General features: G+C 31.7%; 1 protein-coding gene across 3 annotated transcripts in view; it reads left to right on the top strand.

Annotated features, from left to right (window-relative positions):
• Positions 1–273: 273 nt before the first annotated feature.
• Positions 274–22,200, top strand: part of LOC123692547 (lachesin-like) — a 55,756-nt gene continuing 33,829 nt past the window's right edge. For 2 of the 3 annotated variants that reach the window (XM_045637303.1, XM_045637304.1), the window contains exons 1-3: positions 274–452; positions 17,035–17,147; positions 18,774–18,880. In XM_045637303.1, coding sequence (XP_045493259.1) covers positions 17,072–17,147; positions 18,774–18,880 — 183 coding nt within the window. In that variant the 5' untranslated portion in view covers positions 274–452; positions 17,035–17,071. The remainder of the gene's footprint in view (positions 453–17,034; positions 17,148–18,773; positions 18,881–22,200) is intronic. The other variant, XM_045637305.1, reaches the window with a different exon arrangement.

The following is a 22,200-nucleotide window of genomic DNA, read 5'->3' on the forward strand; positions in this document are numbered from 1 at the left end:
GGCCATTCACACGCCACGCGACAGCCCCATCACCACACACAAAAGGCAGAAAGGATGTTACCGCAAAATGTATCCAAAAATCGAGGTAATGGACCACGATGCAGCGCACTGCAAGGGTTGAACGACCGAACGCATGCGCCATGCCTTTTCTGGCTAAATTACCCGAGACCTGTCTTAGTACGCGCTCATTCTAACTGCGATCAAATTTCGATCTTACCATGTAACCAACTGGATCCTTTGCCGTGTTCGAATGGGGGTGGCGGCGGAGTTGAGCCTCAGTGTATCGCGGGCGGTCGCGGGGTGCGCACGTATGTCGGCTCGCGCTTTCTGGCAAAAAGTTCGGAAACTTTTTCACGACGTCATCGGGTGTGCTTTTTGTTGACTGTGCTCTGTTAATGAGAAAAGTTGATGGATTTTAAACATTGTGTTTTCGGATGAAACTACTGTTTAAGGTATAGGGTAATTTAGTTGGCTAAACTTTATAGCGATAAGAAAAAAAATTGCAATACCCGAAAAAAAAAATCCGTAAATTTTTTTAATAATTATAGGAAATATGGGACTTTCATTATAAACTATATTTTATTTATTGAAAGTCTTAGCAGTTGGCATGATTTATTTAAGTGTAGTACAAGATTTTTATGAATAGATACATTATGAGCACAAAATAATATTTGCTTCTGATAAATATCATAATGGGAGGAATAAGTTCACATTATTTAGTGCAAATAAAATAAATTTATTTTATGCCTTTAAAGGATTTTATTTTAATATAAGAGCAATGAATGTATAAAACCACTGGAAACTGGAAAGCATTAAGGGTATTTACTATTTACATATTGAAAATATTTTCACCAAAAAAAGCAACAGATTTTTCAGGAAATATGATGTACAGCGATAAATCCATTTTTTTTTGTTAAAAAATAACAAAAGTAATTTATAACATGGCTCTATCTTGACTTATCGTAGCTAATTTCGAAAATAAAGAAACTCATGCTAAAGCATATTTTATAATAGCTTATAAAGATCTAAAATAAATTAAATAGATTCAAATGCTACATAGAGCAGACATTTGTTCTTATAGACATAATATCACATAGACATGCGTTATTGCTCTCACACGGAGAAAAAAAGAAATAAGAGTACTTTTTTATAAAATTTTATATAAAATATAACGAAACACTTAGAAGAAAGAGATATATTATCCGCTTTAGGTACTATTTTAGACACCCCTCAGTATTCGCGCGTTCATATCTTTTACTCTACAATATATTTTTAAAATAAAAAAGATGGCACTTTTTTATGTACAGTAATAAAAACGTACCATCCACTTTTGACGTGAAGTTTATTGTTGTTTTTAGTTTCTTTTTGAAATAAACTGCTGTACCGATTTCACAAAATTTCGTATATAGATACTCATAAATAATTTCACTTGCAAATACACTTAATCCTTATTTTCAATCATCCCTTAAACAGGTGGTAAACAGGTATTATAATGCCTCTCGTTTTCTTTTATTCATTATTCCTATTTGCATTCTCCATTATATAATATTTTTATTTTACTGTAGTTAAGTGCTTCGCTTAGCGAGATTCATATGTTTTTATTATCTGTTTATTTACGTCTCTATAGGTGATTATAATATATTCACCTATATTTATTATTTTTGAGAAATATACATATTTACTATTTAGCCTAATAGCCTAGTAAACTGAAATGTTGTTTTGTAAGTAGAAAAGTTATATGCCGGCTCCGCGAAGCTAGAGAAGAAAACATGAATTTTAAGGAAAAATTTAGCCAAAAAATTTAGGTGTAATTTTGTTGTTTAAGTATTTTTAACGTGATCAGTGTATGCAAGACTACAAGTTCCTTCGCGCTTAGTATACCGATAGTGGGACACCCTGTATATGGCTGATTTTCATCATCATACCTTTACCATATGCCTGGATCTACCGACTGAATTCCGCTGTATTCTGTGTCAACGCGTTCTCTACTTATCAAAACTTAACCTCAACAAACACATTTAAATCGTAAGATTGACATAAGACTACTAAAAATATTCTAAATTGTTTTTTATTGCTTTTCCTAAAAATTACTTTCGTACAGGCTACGGCTTTACTACTAATTATTTTTTATCACTTTCGTTCAGGTTACGTAGCTTTACTCTCTAGTTAGTAGCCAACGGAATAATTTAAAAAATATGAAAACGTATAATAAAATTTTAACCCGTACTAGATACATAATATGTATGTCTATACGGATACCGTGCCTTCATAATAATACAATCATCCGATGATATTCACTAATATTCTAAATTGCTCTACATTAAACTCTACATAACTTTTTATAAACACACTAGCGGTCCGCCCCGGCTTCGCCCGTGGTACATGTTTACGTTTTCTCTACATAAGAACCATCCTCGTACTTCAAGGAATATAATAAAAAAAGAATTATCGAAATCGGTTCAGCCGTTCTCGAGTTATGGAATTACAACGAAAAGTGGCATTGATTTTTATATATTAGATTAGTTGAATACTATGACTTTTTCAAGTAAAACCTGATTGATAAATAGTATATCACATAGACAGCCTATCTCTATAACCTATCCAACATTCATTCTATTGAAAGAGTAACAAATGTCTATCCATTTATCTCCACCTACAGTTGTAAGATTACATAGGTATCATTTTTACTGCCATTATTGTATGAAAAATAATGCTTTTGAAAACGAACAAATGAGATTTAAATTCATAATCTATCGTTTATTTTAGCAAATATCAACATCTATGTGAATATTGCTATAAATCGAAAACATGTACTACTTAATTAGTTTTGATATTTCACTGGTAGACATTACATTATTCATGAGTGACACAGGCTATACTTTCTTTTTTCTGTAGTTGAATCCGTCGGAACCAAACAGCCGAATAAACAATCATAAGTAGCCTTGCAACTACTTATGATTGTTATGAGGAATTATAATTTTATAACGTTTTATCATTACTGTTCTATATTAACTTTATTCATTTATAAATTATGTATTACAAACATTTTTGTAACGTTAACAGAAGGATAATACAGATAAGAAAGCAATCAACTGAATATGATGGAATAAAAAGCACAATTTCGAACAAAAATAATGTTATCATTGCCAAATATATAACGTATAAAATTCATTTATCACATACATTCAAATATAGTTAAAGACTCAATAAAAGTAGAATTCCATAGTTACATTTGTTTCTAGGCTAAAATGCGATTAGTTTCTTGATAGGTTTATACAATCTTAACGATTCAGCAGCTAGTCTTTATACGATTATTAGGTTGTAAAAATAAATCCCTAGTCGTGTTCAATCTATACATATAATAAATCTGTAGAAGGGTCAATTCTGTACATTGAAAATATTGAAAAAATAAATACCAGGGGGTGTTACTGGATCGATACCAAACCCAAATATGTGATTAAAAAATTTTTTGTCTGTCTGTCTGTCTGTCTGTCTGTCTGTCTGTCTGTCTGTATGTGAAGGCATCACGTGAAAACTAACGGTTGGATTTCGATGAAACTTGGTATAATTATACCTTATTATCCTGGGCGTAAAATAGGATACTTTTTATCCTGGAAAAATACGTAGAAAAAAATTAAACTTAATTTTTCAGTTTTATCCATAGACGTTGTTCTGTAGAACCGCGAACACACGTTGCGTATTATTATAGGCCTAGCCGTATTTGGGTCCAATAGATATTTATAAGATGTCAGAGTTACTCAAAATGGAGAAATAAACCATCCACGCGAAGACTGACATCCGCGCGGACGGAGTCGCGGGCGAAAGCTAGTTTGTAATAATTACCTACATCTATCCATAATACTATTTTAATTTATGGATTTAGTTTATCGATTATATTATATCCTTTTTTCGTATAGTTTAATTTAAAAAGTCATTCATCTGTTACACCGAACGTTAATTTTTAAAAACAAATAAGCTTCATCATTTTTTTTGATGATTTTAGACCACCTGGACGAACCAAGTATTGTTTACTCCATAACTATCTAGACTTGCATTAGAAAAACTCAATTAATATCTAGTAGTTAAGTAAGTCTATTTGTATACTAGCGCAAGTAATACGATTGTAGTATGATTTTTGCTTCATCATATTTAATTATATATGAGCTATTCATCAGTTTCATCAATGTTAGTTTCACCACATAATAACGTTAAAAACTCCTAAAATAATATCTTCAAATCAACCTTTGGCATATGAATCATGCATTTATCCAGATTCACAGCTCAGAATCCCATCCCCCGCGAATCAGTTGAATGGACGTCTAACAATGGAACCGCCTCTCTATCCCACGAGACAGAAATATTTGTAACTCCCAAGTTCACTATTGAAATTTCGGTTTCATTAAGACGTCCGTCCTTTCATTTGCATGTTTGAATGATAATGGTGGGTTTGGTGCAGTGTTGGAAAAGTTGAGTGATGCTTAAATGTGAAATCAAAGTTGTTATGTATTGGTGACATGTATAATATTGATTATATTATTTACCGTGTACTCTACTAATATTTATTCGTAACTGTATAGTTGAAATAACTAGTCGGAAAATTATCAATGCCAGTTTTAAATTACTAAAATGTTATTGAATGTGTAATTACTAAAAAAAACTGTTAAATTATTCGACAAATTATTCAAAAAATTTAAATTATAAATCGTGCACAATTTCAATATCTGCAAAAAATAACTATCAGGAGAGTTAAAATTGCGAACAAAAATTAATTGAAGTAAAAATATGAGGATGACCGGATTTAAAGCTACTGTAACTAAAATTCAACAAGGAATACTAGATAAGATCTGCTACATGCCGTGCTCCCGAAAAATTACGACAATGTGCTTTTAAAGAAAGCTACTATGTGTCTCTTGCAAACGTTGCCTTGCACACTTAAGTGAAAATCAGGTAACCCGAATGCTTCCTTGCAGAACCATAATATTATGTATTAAAAATAGTTCAATTAACGCATTGATATGTGCCTTTATTAAGGATTAAGTACACGTATAATTCACAAATACTCATTTATTTTATACTAGTGGTCCGCCCCGGCTTCGCTCGTGGTACATATTTCGCAATAAAAGGTAGTCTATGTCCTTTCTCGGGTATCAAAATATCTCCATACCAAAATTCATGCAAATTAGTTCAGTAGTTTAGGTGTGATTGAGTAACAGACAGACAGACAGAGTTACTTTCGCATTTATAATATTAGTAGGGATGGATGGATAACGTCAATGTATTTAAAATAAACATAATAAAACAGTTTGTTTTCGTATAATTTTATATATTTACATTATCCTAGCGTTTCCCTCGTTATTTTATTTATTATAAAATTCCCAATGATGAGTTTATTTTGCTGCGGTTTCAATTATGGCTCGAAGCGTTTGTGTTTTATAAAATGATGATATTTTTTCATAAACACCGACTAGAAGAGGTAATTTTAAATTCATTTTCACTGGGAATTTAATATCGCGCACATAATGTCATTTCAATATGACATGGTCTGGTTTAAGCTTGGTTCAACGTTTTTATGGGTCACGTGTTTTCTTTGTATATTTGTTTTTATATTATTTTTGATGAACGAATATTATTCTAAAAAAAAATGATTTATCACTTCGTTATATATCGGTAATAATGGAAGTCTTATTAATGAGTAATATAAAGCGTCAATTAATAATAATAATTACTGCCAGGTGTTGTAGAAAGTGCCATTGAAAATAAACCTTTAATAGTGAGTTGAATAATTTAATGCTAGCTGAGATCTTAGCATTAGTTCCAATGAGTACCTACCCTTAAGACAATGGGTCATTCACATGAAATGTAATCCTTTCATTGATAGTTCTGAATATTAATAAAATAATTAAATTATTTTATCATTCTAGGATACTGCATTTGAATCGGGAGTAATATTACATTAATAAAGGATTTTTGCTATCTGGTTTAGCAAGACAAGCCGGGTGTCGAAGCTAACTTGAAGTTACGAAATATATGAAGGAATTTCATAACAAGCTCATAATTTCGTTGTCGCGAAAACGTGGTTTCCTTAAAATCTTGTTATCTACCGCGTATTTTACAATATCGCTTGAAATTTTATATTTTAAGGTATATCCTAACTTAAAGCCCCTTACATTTTCAGGGTGAGAAATAATAGACTTACCTGTCAAGCCAATAGTCATAAATACAGCTCCAGAAAACTTTTTATAGTTGAACATAAATCTTTTTTCCTCTGAGTATTGTTGTAAGACTCGGCCTTCTAGTGTTCAGTTTTTCGTTCGAAATAATGTTCCGTGTAATAATTTTTTTACAACTATAAAATTATGTATATTTCTAAATCTAATATTTTGTAGGTTATATAAAGAAAGGTCTCTCCTACCTGCATATTATTTCTAAATGTAATATTATGTAGATTATAAAAAAGTCTCTTCAAATTTAACTTCGAACAATATACATTTAACGTATTACAATCTAGTCTCTAACACTCTAAACGATCTAATCCAAAGCTTTTTATCTATGCCGACACAATCTTGTGAAGCCCAGCGTTAGCTCCTACTCGGTTCCACATAAAATGGTCCAGTAATTGAGAATAAATGTTTGAAAAACTTTTTCTATCCTCATTTAGACGAGATTCTAACTGAGCTCTTACAACTTACGCCTGACCTGAGAAAATTTACACTCTAAGAACTCAATTTTAAAGAAAAACAACTCTAACACAATGGAAATAGGAGTTTATTTTCCCTGATTATCTTCTGGCGTTGAATAAACCAGCTCTTTCGTTAGTTTTAAGCCAATTTAAAAGTGGAAGTGCTTAAGAAATATGCTATCAAAATATCTTTTGTTTCGAGTTATAAAGTAAATTGTGGATAAGTGCTTTTTAATAAATGAGTTATCTGTTATACTACAGCTTTTTCACGTTAAATAATGAAATAATTAACACGATCTATTATATCTTTTGATGGTTATATAAATTAGTATCAATCACAAATTTTTATGCCAATAGAAGTTTACAATTCATGTCATTAGATAATGTAAAGTTATCTTATATTGGCAGGAGATATACTTAATTATTGAAACCATATATCCGGGGTACTAACAGTAAACAAATTAATATTCAATTTGGTGCAATTTTTCAGAATCTATTGTCGTAAATAATCAACTTCCTTAAACAGTGACAGGAGTAAAAATCGCATTCACTACATCTAACAGCAACAATGTAGTCCAAAATGTTTAACTACGCGTATGAAAAAGCCAACAAATTGTTCCAAACGAATCGCTATTTCCAAGTTAGTCTGGAACATTCTTCGGCATTCCACGTGAGTACAACGGAGGAGTTATTCCGTATTTCAGCAAATGTGTTACAATTTATATTGCACTTAATGGTATAGAGAATAATAAGAGTATAAAGTATAGGAATGGTGTGAAAATATGTTTGAAATATAAATCATTGATAGCTTATAGTGTTAGAAAAATTGAGTATTTGACAGTTTACAACTTACTTAATAATTGATTTTTAAATTAAAACAAAATACTGCAGACATAAAAATATATGGTAGTCTGGCATGAAACTTGTATTTGAATTATTTTAAATGTATAAATACCAATTGTGTAAATACAACTAAATAATAATCAATCTTTAATAGTGTGGTTTTTAATAAACAAACAAATACTCTTAAAATCATGACATTATTGTATTGTTACTGATCCTTGTTAAGTGTACAAAGTGTACTAAAAATAGTAGCAATACTTATTTTTATACTTAAACCAGTCAATTTGCCCTCACCTATTGAATCAATGAATTTCACCGACATAATGTTAGAACAAAAAGCACTCTTATTGCAAGACAAACGAAACGAGAGAAAAGTACACGAAAATCAATTACTTATGTTATTACTTCGGTGTTTACATTCCACTCTGTAAGTGTGTAAGATAATATTTTATACGTGGAACTTATTATCGTGTTATATAGACCAATGAGAGCTAAACCTTATGTTTTATTTATGTCAATATTATAAAACTTGTATTTGTTCGAATATTCGTTTTATCGTATACATTTCTGCAGTGTCTATTCTGATTATTATTCTGTATTTTAGCATTCATTAAACAGACCTAGGACAAGAAGAAAGACCAAAAAAGAAAAATGTTTTATGCTAGCTATGTTTTATGCTAGCATAAAACATTTTTTAACGTGAAAATTAACTTTGATCAAAAGAAAATATAGTCATATACATAGAAACAGAACTAAAAGATCTTATTATAGATTGCACAATACACAATACCTTCCGAATCGATACTTAAATCTTATATTAGGTACTATCGAATCGATTCAATATCTAAATCCCTGTACATTTTTACACTAAACCTCTTAATGTTATCAACAATAAACCACCTCATTATTATAAGGAATTAACTGCTATTTACTACATTCCCGTCCGTGTCCCGCCCCGGGTCACAACTTATTACCCTCGGCTTGATTAAACGCCTCACAGCTGAAGCATCCTCAAATAATTACTGAGGACGTGCTGGATTATGGGAGGTATGAGCTATTTGTTAATTAATTATGTTATTTATTTTGATAGTGGTAAGGTAGAGATTGATATGAAAAAAGAAGTAGCTGTAGAAATCGACATCGTAATTTTTATAGACTCTAAAAGCGCTTCAATGGCGTATTGAAAGAATTTATGCTCAAATTATGTCACTGAACCTAAAATTAATCATTCAAAACAACCCAAATAGATAGTTTATACAAATTACTAACTTGTGCTTACTACGCGATATTGCGCGATATCCTCTTTCATGAAATCTTCTTCCTACCTCTTTACCTATTATACCGTATACGTTTGTTTTAGAAATAATAAATCTTTTCGGAATATTTATCTCTTTTATATCCTTAAAAACTTCATCAACAATCGAACATATTATGTAAGTTATAACTTACATAATATGTTCGATTATGAAGCTAACAGGTGTACATTATAATGTACACCTGTTAGCTTCATAATTTCAGGATGACTAGCTAGTTAAATTTGCAATACTAATCTGCGTTGTACATCACAGAAAAAATATCACTACAGATTATAGGTTTATAAACTACGCCATAAAGCCCAACTATGGCACACAACTGCACATTACGTTCCTATGAACTTAGCGTTATAACCACGAACAAAACCAATTGTGGACACGACCAATAAAAATAATTGCTCATTTCGAAGCAGTCAGCTGTCCTTTTGAAATATAAAATGGCCGTGTCCGACCTAGCTCGTGTCACCCATATTTCATTTTTGCCGCAATACCGGAATCTCTTTTATTACGTATCTACAAACGGTTTAGAGGAAACTAATTTTTAATTTAACCAATGCTTTATAGGTCATGACAACTTTTTACTTATATTTTGAATTTTTTTTGTCAGGTAAGGTTATGTTAGCAAGGGGTATATAATAATAGGTATTTATTTATGCCTGTATTATATTATTTTTATTTATTTATGTCAGCTATTTCTTGTATTTATTATAAATTTTAAATAAAGTTCTCATTTCACAATACATATGAATGGGTAATATATGGGTTTTCGAACTACAATTCAACACATAAAAAATACTCAACCCTTACAGTTTACGCTTTAAAATCGTTTTTACAAAATTGAGATTTGGAAAGTCTCTCTCATTTTGTTGGACAGTAAAATCAAGGAGTTATTAGCAAAATTAATTTACACTAGCCATTTACATAGTTAAAATATAAACCGGCGGTTATCTAAAACGTGAAGAAGCAAATTTTCATTTTGAATTTGTCGGCGCCCTTATTCATGCAGAATTGCTAATGTAATCTCCAGTAATAAGATAAAGGCTAGGTAATCCTAAATTTGAGGCTCAATTCTTATTTAAATGTACACGAGGGATCGTGACCTCCACAAAGAGGATAATTAAAGGAATTATGTTATAGAGTATGTATTATATTTTCATAGCGCTCTCAGCTACGCGTATTACGTTGTATTATATTCAAAAGACTACTTCTATCTTAACCTTTACCTTAGTCAATAGGCTAAGGTTTCACGACTTACTAGTTACTTGTAAAGTCAATCCTTATTTACCAGCAAGCTACGGGCTATTCGTTGTTGCCCGTTTAACACTTTGAAGGTATATTTTTATACATAATTCTTCGTTTTACTGGCAGATAAACTAAATAGAGCAAATCCGGAAGATATGAAACAGGACATTAATATGACGATTTATATATACATAATATGACGACAGCTTATCGAATATGCACACCAGAAATCCGACATGACGCCTAGCCTAACTGTAAACTAGTTGATAAGAACACTAAAGTCCCTCTCAGTCAAATCCAAAACTAGCCTTAGTATTGGTGAAAGTTCGATTTAAAATTAAATAATTAGTACTTCATTACAAACATAATATTTAAATATTAAAGAAAATTAAATAAAACGTGACATTTGAAAAGAGGTAAATGAACAAAAATAATGAAGTAAAAAAGGAAATTATTATACTCAAGGGATTAGTATTTTCTTTTTGGATTTCACGTATATTTTACATTCAAATATTAAAAATGTAAAGGTAAAAAGCTTCGTTTTTAAATTATTAAAACATAGCAAAGTGAAGCCTGTGTGTAGGGAAAAATATATTGAAATAAAATAAAACAAAAATTTATGAATTCGTTTTATTCTGCTCTTCAAATACTTTAGAAAAATAGAAATATAGGGACAAACTCACACAACTATAATAATAATGCCCATAGCTTTAAGAAAAAATCAGTAAAAAGCTACTTTTAGTTAACGAAACTGAAATCAATCTTAAAATAATATTATTAATCATAATATAACATCAGTTTAAAATTTTAAATAAAAACCAAAAACACAACCCATCAAACAAACATAAGAACAACCACAACGAAATGCTACAAAAAAACAATGTTAGCAATTCTCATTTCCCAACAAATTGAGACTTCAGACAATTTCACGAAAAGGGACTATAAAAAATTATCATCCCCCCAAATAAGAAGTAAATCGTAAGTAATTTTTCTTTACTTTTACACGCAGTAGCAATAAAAACACGCCGTCTTGAGGACAATTGTCCATATATCATGCCTGTTTCTCGAGGAATGAAAGTTTAAACGCGGGAAATAATGTCTTGTACGTGGTAGTGGGAGTTTTTGGAAGTATATTGGTACATACATATTGTTTTGGAAAATTTGTTCTTTAAATTGCGTGGTGTATATCAAAGCTGGGTTGTTGGAATGGTTTTAACGTAGCAAAATTTTTTTGTAACAAGTTTTTACGAACTAACCAACAGATATTTCGTAAATTCAGCTTTTTAAAGATAAAGTTAGTGTAGATTTATTTTGATTGCTATTAAAAGTGTTCTTAAAAAAAGTGTTTGTTTAAAAAGTGTCTTGTTAAAAATTAAATCAAATTTATCTATTTGTAAAATATAATACGCTAACGAACACTATTCATTAGTAGGTACTAAAGCCCGTACTTATTACGTAGTAGGTTGTCTTTTTTAAACCTCGTGTAAAACTTACTGTAAGTCGAGAATATTATAATCGGATGAAGAGAACGGTAGTGAGGTTTTAGCAAAAACGAAAATCCTTTGACTTCTACAAAGATGAGAGGATATTGTTTTGCGTAAGTTTCAGTAGAATTCATTTGATACATAGAATATGTGAATAGAGCTTTAAATTTTATTTATTTTTGAAATAATAAAACCACAGTCTGTCCGGATATTAAATTAATTATAACACAAAATTACTGTTACAGACATTTATTTCTCAAAATATGATTACATTTGAATAAGTTACAAAAAATATAATTTTACAACCATGTATTTTATACCATTAATAATTTCCCTATCAAATCGTTACTATTATAATATCATTATATTATAAAGGCATTTATTGACCTATATAATAATATAGGGACGGTCATACATTAGTTACCATTTTAACAGATAAGCTAAACATACAATATCCAGGAGTGAAAGTAGCTATTATCAATTTCCCAAAAGATACTCGATTGTTGTTCACTGAAACCATTTAAACCTTCGCCCTTAGATTAATTTATAACGTCTTAAAAGGTTTAATATAACAAGATGATGCGAATCGTACGAGTCACGCCCCTTATTACCCTTCGGATTTTCTCTAATCGCATTATATCCCGGAATATTCACATCTTTATAAAGATTCCATCTTTTAATAAGATATTGAAAGCGATTTCAATGAAACTCGAACGGTTCCTGATTATGATTGAGGTGTGTGAATTAACTTTGTTACGACTGTTTACTAAGAATCGTAGCTCAATTGATTTCTGTAAATAACTTTATTTATAAAAAAGTAATCAAATAAAGTGTAGAAATAGTAAAAAGTTTACAAACTTTCAGAGCAACAAGCCAACTTTAATAGGAAATTCAGGAGGAATATTTAATTTCTGGTAGTAGGCGAAATACGAATCAAAGCTAGTTTTAGATGATTACTAGAATCTCCCGAACATAACCATTATCCAACGATCAAGTAAATACCATTGCTACATCGACAAACATCTTCAAACTTTAGGGTCGTCAAAAGTCACTTAATATTTCATCACAGAGGTAGGCCGTTTGATATTCCACCAGCAAAGATAAACATCCGATCACACAAAGCTAAATTATCAATAAACATTGTGAATTCAGGCGGTCAAACAACCACTTTATCCAGCGTCGAATCTAATTCTGAGCAGTGAGCAAACAGAGATATGCCCGATAAAAATATTTGCGCAAATATTTTGTCAAAATTTTCCTGGCCTACAGTTTGTGCGGAATTCTACTGTATTACCTGGTGGTATGGTAGTAAATTGTAAAGCGATGGTTATGGCTCTAGGCTGTCCGATTGCCTTTGTTTATTACCGATTTATTTTCTATTCACAGATATCTATGATGCTGTCTAAGAGATGGATTGAATTAGATGCTTATTCGTTTTTAGAATGATGAATAATGTTTCCCTAGTATAGTTTATTAGTTTCTTCTTAGACGATTTTTCATATGCGTGTTTTCGTTAAAATTAAACTTTCTTACCTTTCTGATCGCATCTTATCAGTTATCGTTACTTTAATTGAAATCTATTAATAGTAGAGTTATATAAACTTCTATTACACTTTGTTCAGTTTATTTTTCAAGATGTTGCACGTTCGAAGATAAGGAAAACTTTGCTAACTAACTCATCTAAATCCGGTTCAGTGCAATCGATAATTCCTAGACTTGCAGACTAATTTATATACCTACATACATAGGGTTGCTAGGATTTCATTTCCATTATTTTTAATCCCAATGACAACAATATTATTATCTACATAAAAACACAGACTAACTTTAACCTGTACGAATATTATTATGAAATTGAAGAGTTTGTTTGTTTTGTTGGTTGCAAGAGCTAATCATAGAAACTACGGGTCTGATTTGAAAATTATTTCATTGTTATATAGCCCATTGATCTAAGAAAGGCTATGCTATATCGTCACGCTAAGACCAATAGAAGCGGAACAATGCGGGTAATACAGACACAGCAAGTTTATAACATAAGTATGGTATTTAAATGATTATTAACTATCATAATAAACAAGAATAGATTAAACAAACACTTGGCAACCCTACGTCAGTCTATTGTAACGCACGTGGCAGAAATGGCGCGATATCTCGCTAGTGATTAAGATATTACATATTGTTATGCGAACGATATGAGTTATTGAATTTAATCCAACTGTATCTATATTAATCCAGACGTGAACTGTATTCATGTATATCTCAATGGAAATACGCTCAGCTTTCAGTCGGTTTAATGAATATGTTTATTAATGCATTAATTTAATGGAAAATGTTTTGATATGTTGTAAAGAGTTCGGAGCGGGAATATGGAAGCATTTCTGTTAAGCCGATGAATGTAATATAGCTGATAACCGTGACTTCGTCTGTGTTTTATGATGTGATTTCTTTGTAGCATTATGTAAAATTAACAAAGAAATAATCTACTTATATCGGTTATATTTTGACTTACATTTTTCTTTGTAAAACTTGAAATATTCCGCCTTAATCATACCTACATTAGAATATTAAATGAATCTTCCTTGTGTTTCTATTAAAATATTTCTTCAACCTGGCTCTAAATTTATAAGAACCTGCTATTTTGATATTTTTTTCGATGTTGTGAAGATTAATTATTGATTCAATTGTAGAAAACTGCATGAATCCTGAGTGTGGGTGGACCATTTTTTTATTTTTAACAATTAAACTTTAAATCAACAACTATTCATGTAGTTTTTATCATTTTACATGAATACTCTTTTTTTAAACTAAGTACCACCTAAAACTATTAGCAAGCTGCTATCAGCTTTACTTATCTATATAAGTAAATCAAACAACTGACAAATACTGAATAAGTATTTTTAATACTATTTATATAATGGAAAAATAAACACATAAACTGCATCTACCTGGAAATAAAGTAGATTTACACATTCATAATGTCCCATAAATTTGATCGTAACAAGAAAAATAAAGAAGGCTTTTCATCCAACCGCCGCGGCCGTGACGTCACAAAGAGCAAGTGGCCTCTAACGACTGAACTCGCCACTGAAACGCTTTGTGTGGTACAAGTTATAGACTGTTAGATTATGTACAGTTATAAAAATTTTCTTTTAAGTTATTGTATAGCTTCTATCGCGGGCCTTGAGCGCAGGGACTGAATCGAGAAATTCCGTAACGAAAAAACCTCACGCTCCCCACTCCGACGGGTGGAGGTGTGGCTTGAAGGCAATAGCTTTACCGCGGCAGTCCCCGAGTGCCACACGTCGTTTTTTTATAATATAGTTCTATACTGCAATGTAGAGTTGCCAATTAATGTTGCTTTAAAAACACATTACTCACAAACCAGAATTAAACAATCAACTCTAGCATGTACCATAAAGTGTAAAAACTTTAGTTTGTTATGATTATCATCAAAAACTATTAATGTTTTAAACGAGTAAAAACTATGAACAACTACTCAGTCACGCTATATTTTAAAGTTCTCATTTTGATCCAACATAGCCGAAGCCGGTACTAAAGTACGTGCCGACATTCTAAAATGAACTTTAATCACAGTACCAAAGAAAAATGGACGTCATTAATTTCGTAACATTTGTTTGAACAAATCATTAATTATTCATATCATCGCCCGGTTATGACTTGCTCTTTCCAGACCCGCCCGCTCCGTGCGCAGAATTTGATTTATCCCAAGATCAAATTCAATTGTGTCAAACGAGAAATTGACTAAAAATTCAACTCGACTCTATGCGATATTACATTTTTATAGATTCCAATCTGTCGTAGAGGCGTTATAAAAATTCCCGTGTCGTGTCGTCTGCACGTCTCGAGTTTGACGCGTCACGTCACGGCTTTATTAAATACACCTACTGCAATTTAGTGGAATGTTGTTGACTTCATTGGAGAAATATTGAAGATGTCCCGTTTATTTTAAGATTTACCATAAATAAAAATAAGGTATCACGCTCGTAATCTCTAAATTTATCGGTTTTTAATTCACGTATTGGTTCATATTTTTACCTCTTATTTCTTTAGTTTCGCTTTTAATATCTTGAATAAAATTAAAAATTAAATATTTACGGTATAGTCTTAATTTTGTGGAATTAATTCATCATTTATTTCAGCAAATGCCAAATAGTAAAGCGAAGACTTTCCATTTAGCTTTAATAGCATTTCCATACCTTGTATCACCTTGTATCGTATCTATTTTAACACGTTTGGTCATATAAATCATAATGTATGAATATGAATATATGTATGTGTATTATAGTAATTATTTTCGTATTATTATAATGTATTATATATGTAATATGTATATCATTTTAAATTATATTTATTTTTAATTATTGTTATGTTTCTCTTCTCCATAATACTCGGGTACCACCAGAAGGACGGTACCCGGATCTTTGGAAGGCTTACGTGGGGACACGGATCCAACACGCAGAGGCCCTTTCGAGACTTTTAATGTGTTGTGGGACACCAGCCGCAGCCTGCCCATGACTGCACTATAGAAATACAGCCCTAGGCAGTCCGCGGCCGATATAGGACTATTGCAGGGTATGGAAATTTAATAACTGGGCTATGGATTGGGATGCTAAATGGACTGGTACTGGGGACTATGGGAAACTATGGCACCTGCCTTTCTACTAAAAGAAAGTAAAAATATGTTGGCAGGTGGTGACTCGCCCTCTCACTGTATGGGCCCCCGAAACAAGTCGCTGCAATAGTGCGACAAGGGGGCAACATATTGTGAGCAGCTAAGGGTGGAGAGGCGTCCCTGGACTTTAAACTCCGATCACTCGCTCCCTGAGGGTCCAGCATCCCCTTCGAGCTAAAAGCTCTCGCGACTCCACTCTGGCCGGCCGGTTAAGGCAAGCCAGAGGTGGGGGTCTTGTCCTCGTCAGGCTTCACTCCGACCGGCCGGTGAAGGCAAGCCCGAGATGAAGACAGGGGCCTCCCCCGGGAGCACTCGGTTCCCGCGGGGTCGCTACTCCCCGACACCCCGCCACAAGGTGTCCTGCGGGTTGACTGATTGCACGGGTGGAATATCTGTTGTCACGTAGACAACAGATATTCCAACCGTGGGCGATGGGGTCGTCACATCCCTACGCCCTTATTATTATTATTATTTTTTTTTTTTCTCTGTCATTATTTCTACTTATATCATTTTTTTTTCGTCTGTTGTCTTTTTAATTTAATTTAACTTAAACACCACCTATCTCATTCTATTGCTTAAATCGAATCCTATCCAAAGGTTGCCTGGAAGAGATCGCTTGAAAGCGATAAGGCCGCCTATTTAACATGTGTACCTATCTATATGTTTTTCTCTTATCTTCTGTACCTATGTGTGTGTTAAATAAAGAATTAAAATAAATAAATAAATAAATCAATGTTTTATGAAGATTTTAATCTAATATTTGTATATTTGTTGTTACAGCTGGTCGGCATGAGTTGGAGGCAACCTTGAGGGATGCATGATGAGCGGAAGACGCGGGCCCTACCGGAGTGTCGCCATCGGGCTTATCCAGATTATTACAATTATATGTCAAGGTAACTGTTATTTACAAGAGATTTATTTATTTCCTATATCAAGTCATCCCAAGGATAGGAAACAAAAGGCTCAGAAGTGACATAGGATACTTATTTTTAATTTAGTTAATAGCTAGGAAGAAGGAAGAGACTTGTTATAAATTAAATACTGTAGTTAACAAATCAAGTAACTGAATTTCATTACAGAAAAGAACTGGATCTTCCATTCATTCATAAAGTACTAATGAGTGCCTGGAAGATATCACTCTTTATTGATGAGGCCGCCCTCTATGTTAGTCTAGATATTAGTTTTAGTTTTAAGTAATTATTGAAATATGTACATCTATACTAGCATAGTAAATTGTAATAAATAAAAAAAAAGTTCGGTGTGAATGTACAGATGAAATGTATCGCCAAAATATTCTACAGTAAATTTATTGTATTTTTCCATATTTTAATTAAAAGAGTTACATAAAAACAATTTAACTAATCAGTACACACAGTCAGGGATCATAAACGCAACCGGTAACAGGCTAACTAACTTTCACAAATTACTAACTTTTCAAATAAAAGCGTCTCAAAGGGAGCAGTCTTAATGAAGACAATATTTTGAAGGGCCCCTAACTTCAGTAATTAAATCTCATTCTCATATCTTCGCTCGTGTCTTTGAACAATTCCTTCTATATTGGATGCGGTGTCAATCAATTTAGACTCGCCTTTAATCGCTGTGACTTACTAAGGGTAATGATAAAAGTTTGATGATTCAGAATTCCTGTAACAATTATGGCCGGTACTACATTAGTAGATTATGAATTTGTAGTAAGAATGGACGCTAATCTTCTGCTTTATAAACTTCCGCCTTACAAGTATTAGGATCAAGAAGCAAAAATGTTTTTTCAGGCAATTCCTCCGTTGAATTATTTCTAGTTTTCGAAATTTTTATTTTTTGAGGTGTTATTTTTCTATACGTAGACGTATTTTTTTCGTCATTCATGTATATTACGTACGTTTATAATGTTTTAAAATAATTCCTGTAATAATTTATACTTACTTCCTTGAAATCTAAAGTGAATCAAACAGCCAATTTTAAGTCATAATTCATAAAGCTTCATTATTTAAATAGCATTGTTTAATTTCCGCTTTTTATATAACTAGCGTCTAACGGTAATATAACACTGCCATTTAAAGAAATACGAGGTTTCATCCATAAAATACGACTTAACGATCTTTTTCATTTAGACGGTTAATGTGCATGTACCTACTACATGCATCTACAACCCGTAATTCATGTTTTATTTTTAGTACTTCTTAACCATTTGTTGTGCTTTATTTACGAATTATATACGAGTTTATTATCGATTTTACGTCACAGACGGATTATTATAAATTAATAAATGTTTAAAATTACCCAGCATATGTAATTAATTGTAGAGCAGAATTTTATTGGTGGCTAAATACCTATCCAATGCGAATTCAAGTGGAGATTGTACACTTAATAATTTTTCTTTATTGTTAAGACACGTAACATCGTCTGGCCGCAATCATTCTCACTATATTTCAAATTTTCTGATAAACAATATACTCTATAAATCGCATATTAAATCAGCTATTTTTTTTTCTTATTAATTTTACATATTTTGTTCATAGTGTTGACAGAGGACCCTCGGTTTGCTGAGCCCATACCAAACGTGACTGTAGCGCTCGGGAGAGACGCCAGCCTACCATGCGTGGTCGAACATTTAGGAAATTATAAGGTAAGGATTTGTTTTTAATACTAACTTTAACAGCAAATATTCAGAAACACTTTCATTTTTGTGCATACACTATAATAACATACACCTTCTTCTTAAATGGATAGAGATGTGATTTAAGAATGACTGAAAAAAAACTAAATGACGAGTGTAGTCGTAAGCTCCTCTTACTTATTTCTTACTAAGAGGAGATAGTTTTAATCCTAAAATCTTTTTAACTGTTTATTTGTTCGTGAAAAATAACCGCTCTCAAATAAGGCTAGGCTTGAGATAAAACGAAACAAGTCAAACGTACCACATAACATCATATGCGATAGTCTAAAAATAAGATATTCCGACACAACCATTCAAAATCATTCCACTGAAAATACAAAATAAAATACGGATGAAAGCAAATTTTAACGGTCATATTAAATCAGCCATAACGGGAACGCGCACATTAGAAAACCTATATCCATAACGTCTTATTCTCATTCAAATTCCAACCCGATCACATAAATATATAAGGAAAAAATCCATTGAACGAGTTCTTTATTGAAACCAATAAATAGTACTTACTAACCCCGCAATATAAATTCAGTATTGAAATTGCGTCGTTATTCAGATCATACGTAACTTATAGGAGATTATACAGATAGTGTTTTATATTTTTTTCGCGTTACTAGTTCAAGAATTGGGGTCTCATATTTATCTTCTGTTGCGTGAATAGAGTTGCGAATAATAAAAACAATGGAAAATACTGAAATATTATTTTTTATATTATACATTTTTAGATAATATGTACTTCAAAAATGTTAATACAAGGATTTCAATTAGAAATTAATTTTTATTTATAAAAACCGAATGCCGTAATAAAGCCGTTTTACCGCGAAATGAGGCTTCATTTAACTGAACCTCAAAATGATACCTAGTTATAATAAAGAAATCCCTTCGTTTTAATATTCAGAAATATCACAAATCAAGCACAGCCCTAATGAAAATACTTAGAAAATATTTCTCGACACCACTTTCTTATTATTATATCGTATCTCGAATTACATTCAAAAGATAAGGGTGGCTTATACACTCACGGCATAGACGCATCAAGTTATATTTCAGTTTATTCTCGTTTATTGAAGTGAAGCTTCCTTAGGCGCGTTGAGACTAAAATTTCAAGGTCACATCATGGCAATTCCGTCACGCCATGGAGTAAGGCGACGATTTTGGAATCTAGCCAAAGAAGTTTCACTTCTATTATTTATAACGTTAGTATGTATGTATAATATTTTATGTAAAAATATGTACCTACAGAAATCGTCCTAAAATGTATCTTCAAAGAAATAACCTTTTCAAATTTGCTTCTGCTGTTTCCGTTTTCAATCTCTGATGAAATAATTTTTGACTGTGTTTTAAGACCTTGATTGATTTTATTCACGGATCGTTACTTTACACTCGCTCGTGTGTAAACAGCCTTAATCATATTGGCCTATTCAATGTACCCTTCAATTGGATGGGATGAGCGGTTATAATATTTTCTTAACAATTACTTCGAGGGTGTAATAAGGTTATTCACATAAGATAAGTCTGATTGCTTTCATATAATTATTTGAAGGAATCTTTTTGGAATATATTGTATTTATATAATATTTAATCGAGTGCACTTTTAACACAAAATAATTTATACTTGTAAAGCCTTCAAAATAAACAATAAAAAAGAGTGTGTACGCCAAGCACACGACGTGTCAGACGTGAAACTTCTTTGGCAAGATTCAAAGATATCAAATCGTCGCCTTAACATGACGTGACGGTGTTGCCACGACGCGACGTGACCTTGAAATTTTACTTAATTTAAAACATAAATTGAAAATGGATTGAGTTGTATATATTTATGTGTAGGTACTTTTTAAAACAAATATTTTAGATACATGTAGCTTAATATTTAAGCACTGTAAATTGTCAATTGAAACACAGATGACACATCTCGTAACTTGGCAAGACGTGAAGCTATCGAATTCTTTAAAGCTCTCTTCACTTGGCACGCATTCACAGGATTTGTGCCTTGGGGCTCGGATGTCTTGATCGTTTTTATTTGATGTCCGAACGACTTTTACGAGTTAATCGTCTTGTAACTGACTGTGATATCAATTGACTACATCAATTAGACAGTTGTAAAGAATCCTAGTTCATTGAGAAATTAAGCATTTGAATGCTATAAAAAATAAACTAATCTGTTCCGCTACATATTTATGGCGATATTACTTACTATTTATTACGACTTTGATATCTGGTATACATAAAACTGTAACAAAAAACAGTTACATAAGTATGGTTTGGTTAAAATAAAGTTATGTATTAAACTTATCAAAAATATTGGCCAAAGAAGGATCTTTATTCTTTGAACTACTGCAGACTAATGGCTAGAAGTCCCGAAGCCCTAAAGAAAGTGTCTTACTCTTTTATTTAAACGTTCCGAATAAAACTCAAGTATGGAGTAAGTTAAGATTTCCCTAAGGCCCTGAAGCTTAGACACTAAAGTACTCGGTCATCTATAGTATACAGTGCACATAATAAAAATAAATACATTTCATTTAGGGGTATTTACTTAGTAAGATACTCTTAAAAACTGCTGAAAAAAAAATTTAATCGAACAAAATTATAGACCCTATTCTTATATATAAAAATGAATCGCAAAATGTGTTGGTAAGCGCATAACTCGAGAACGGCTGAACCGATTTCGTTAATTGTTTTTTTTTAATATTCCTCGAAGTATGAGGATGGTTCTTATGTAGAGAAAACTTAAACATGTACCACGGGCGAAGCCGGGGAGGACCGCTAGTTTATAATAAAAGTTGGAAGTTCACTTCCAATGAAATACACCATAGACAAATAAAAAGACAAAAATTATGTGTTCAATACGACATTTCAATTAACTTATTATAAATAAATTAAAAATTTCTTCGTAACTTATTTAAATAATTAATTAATACGACTCGCACGTGCCCAAATATAGAGCCAAGTGACAGTAATAAACAACTTACGAAACCAATTTCTTAGGTAAAAGATTAAGGGTTGTTAGATAGGTAGTCCATCCAACATATCTCAGTCTTACAATATATTCATATAATTTATTTTAATATAACGTCTAGTGTCACAGGTGGCATAAATGCATATTTACAGACAGAATATAATAATTAATTGAACGAATGATTACGTATTCATTACTTTTGTATATTTATGATACAGTAATTGCCACTGGGAGTGCTTTGAAAATATTAACGATCTGTCTGACCTAAATGTGACTGTATTAGTGACGTTAATAATTCAAATTTATTTAATTTATTATA

Source organism: Colias croceus, chromosome 6 (assembly GCF_905220415.1).
Source record: "Colias croceus chromosome 6, ilColCroc2.1".
Taxonomy (NCBI): Eukaryota; Metazoa; Arthropoda; class Insecta; order Lepidoptera; family Pieridae; genus Colias; species Colias croceus.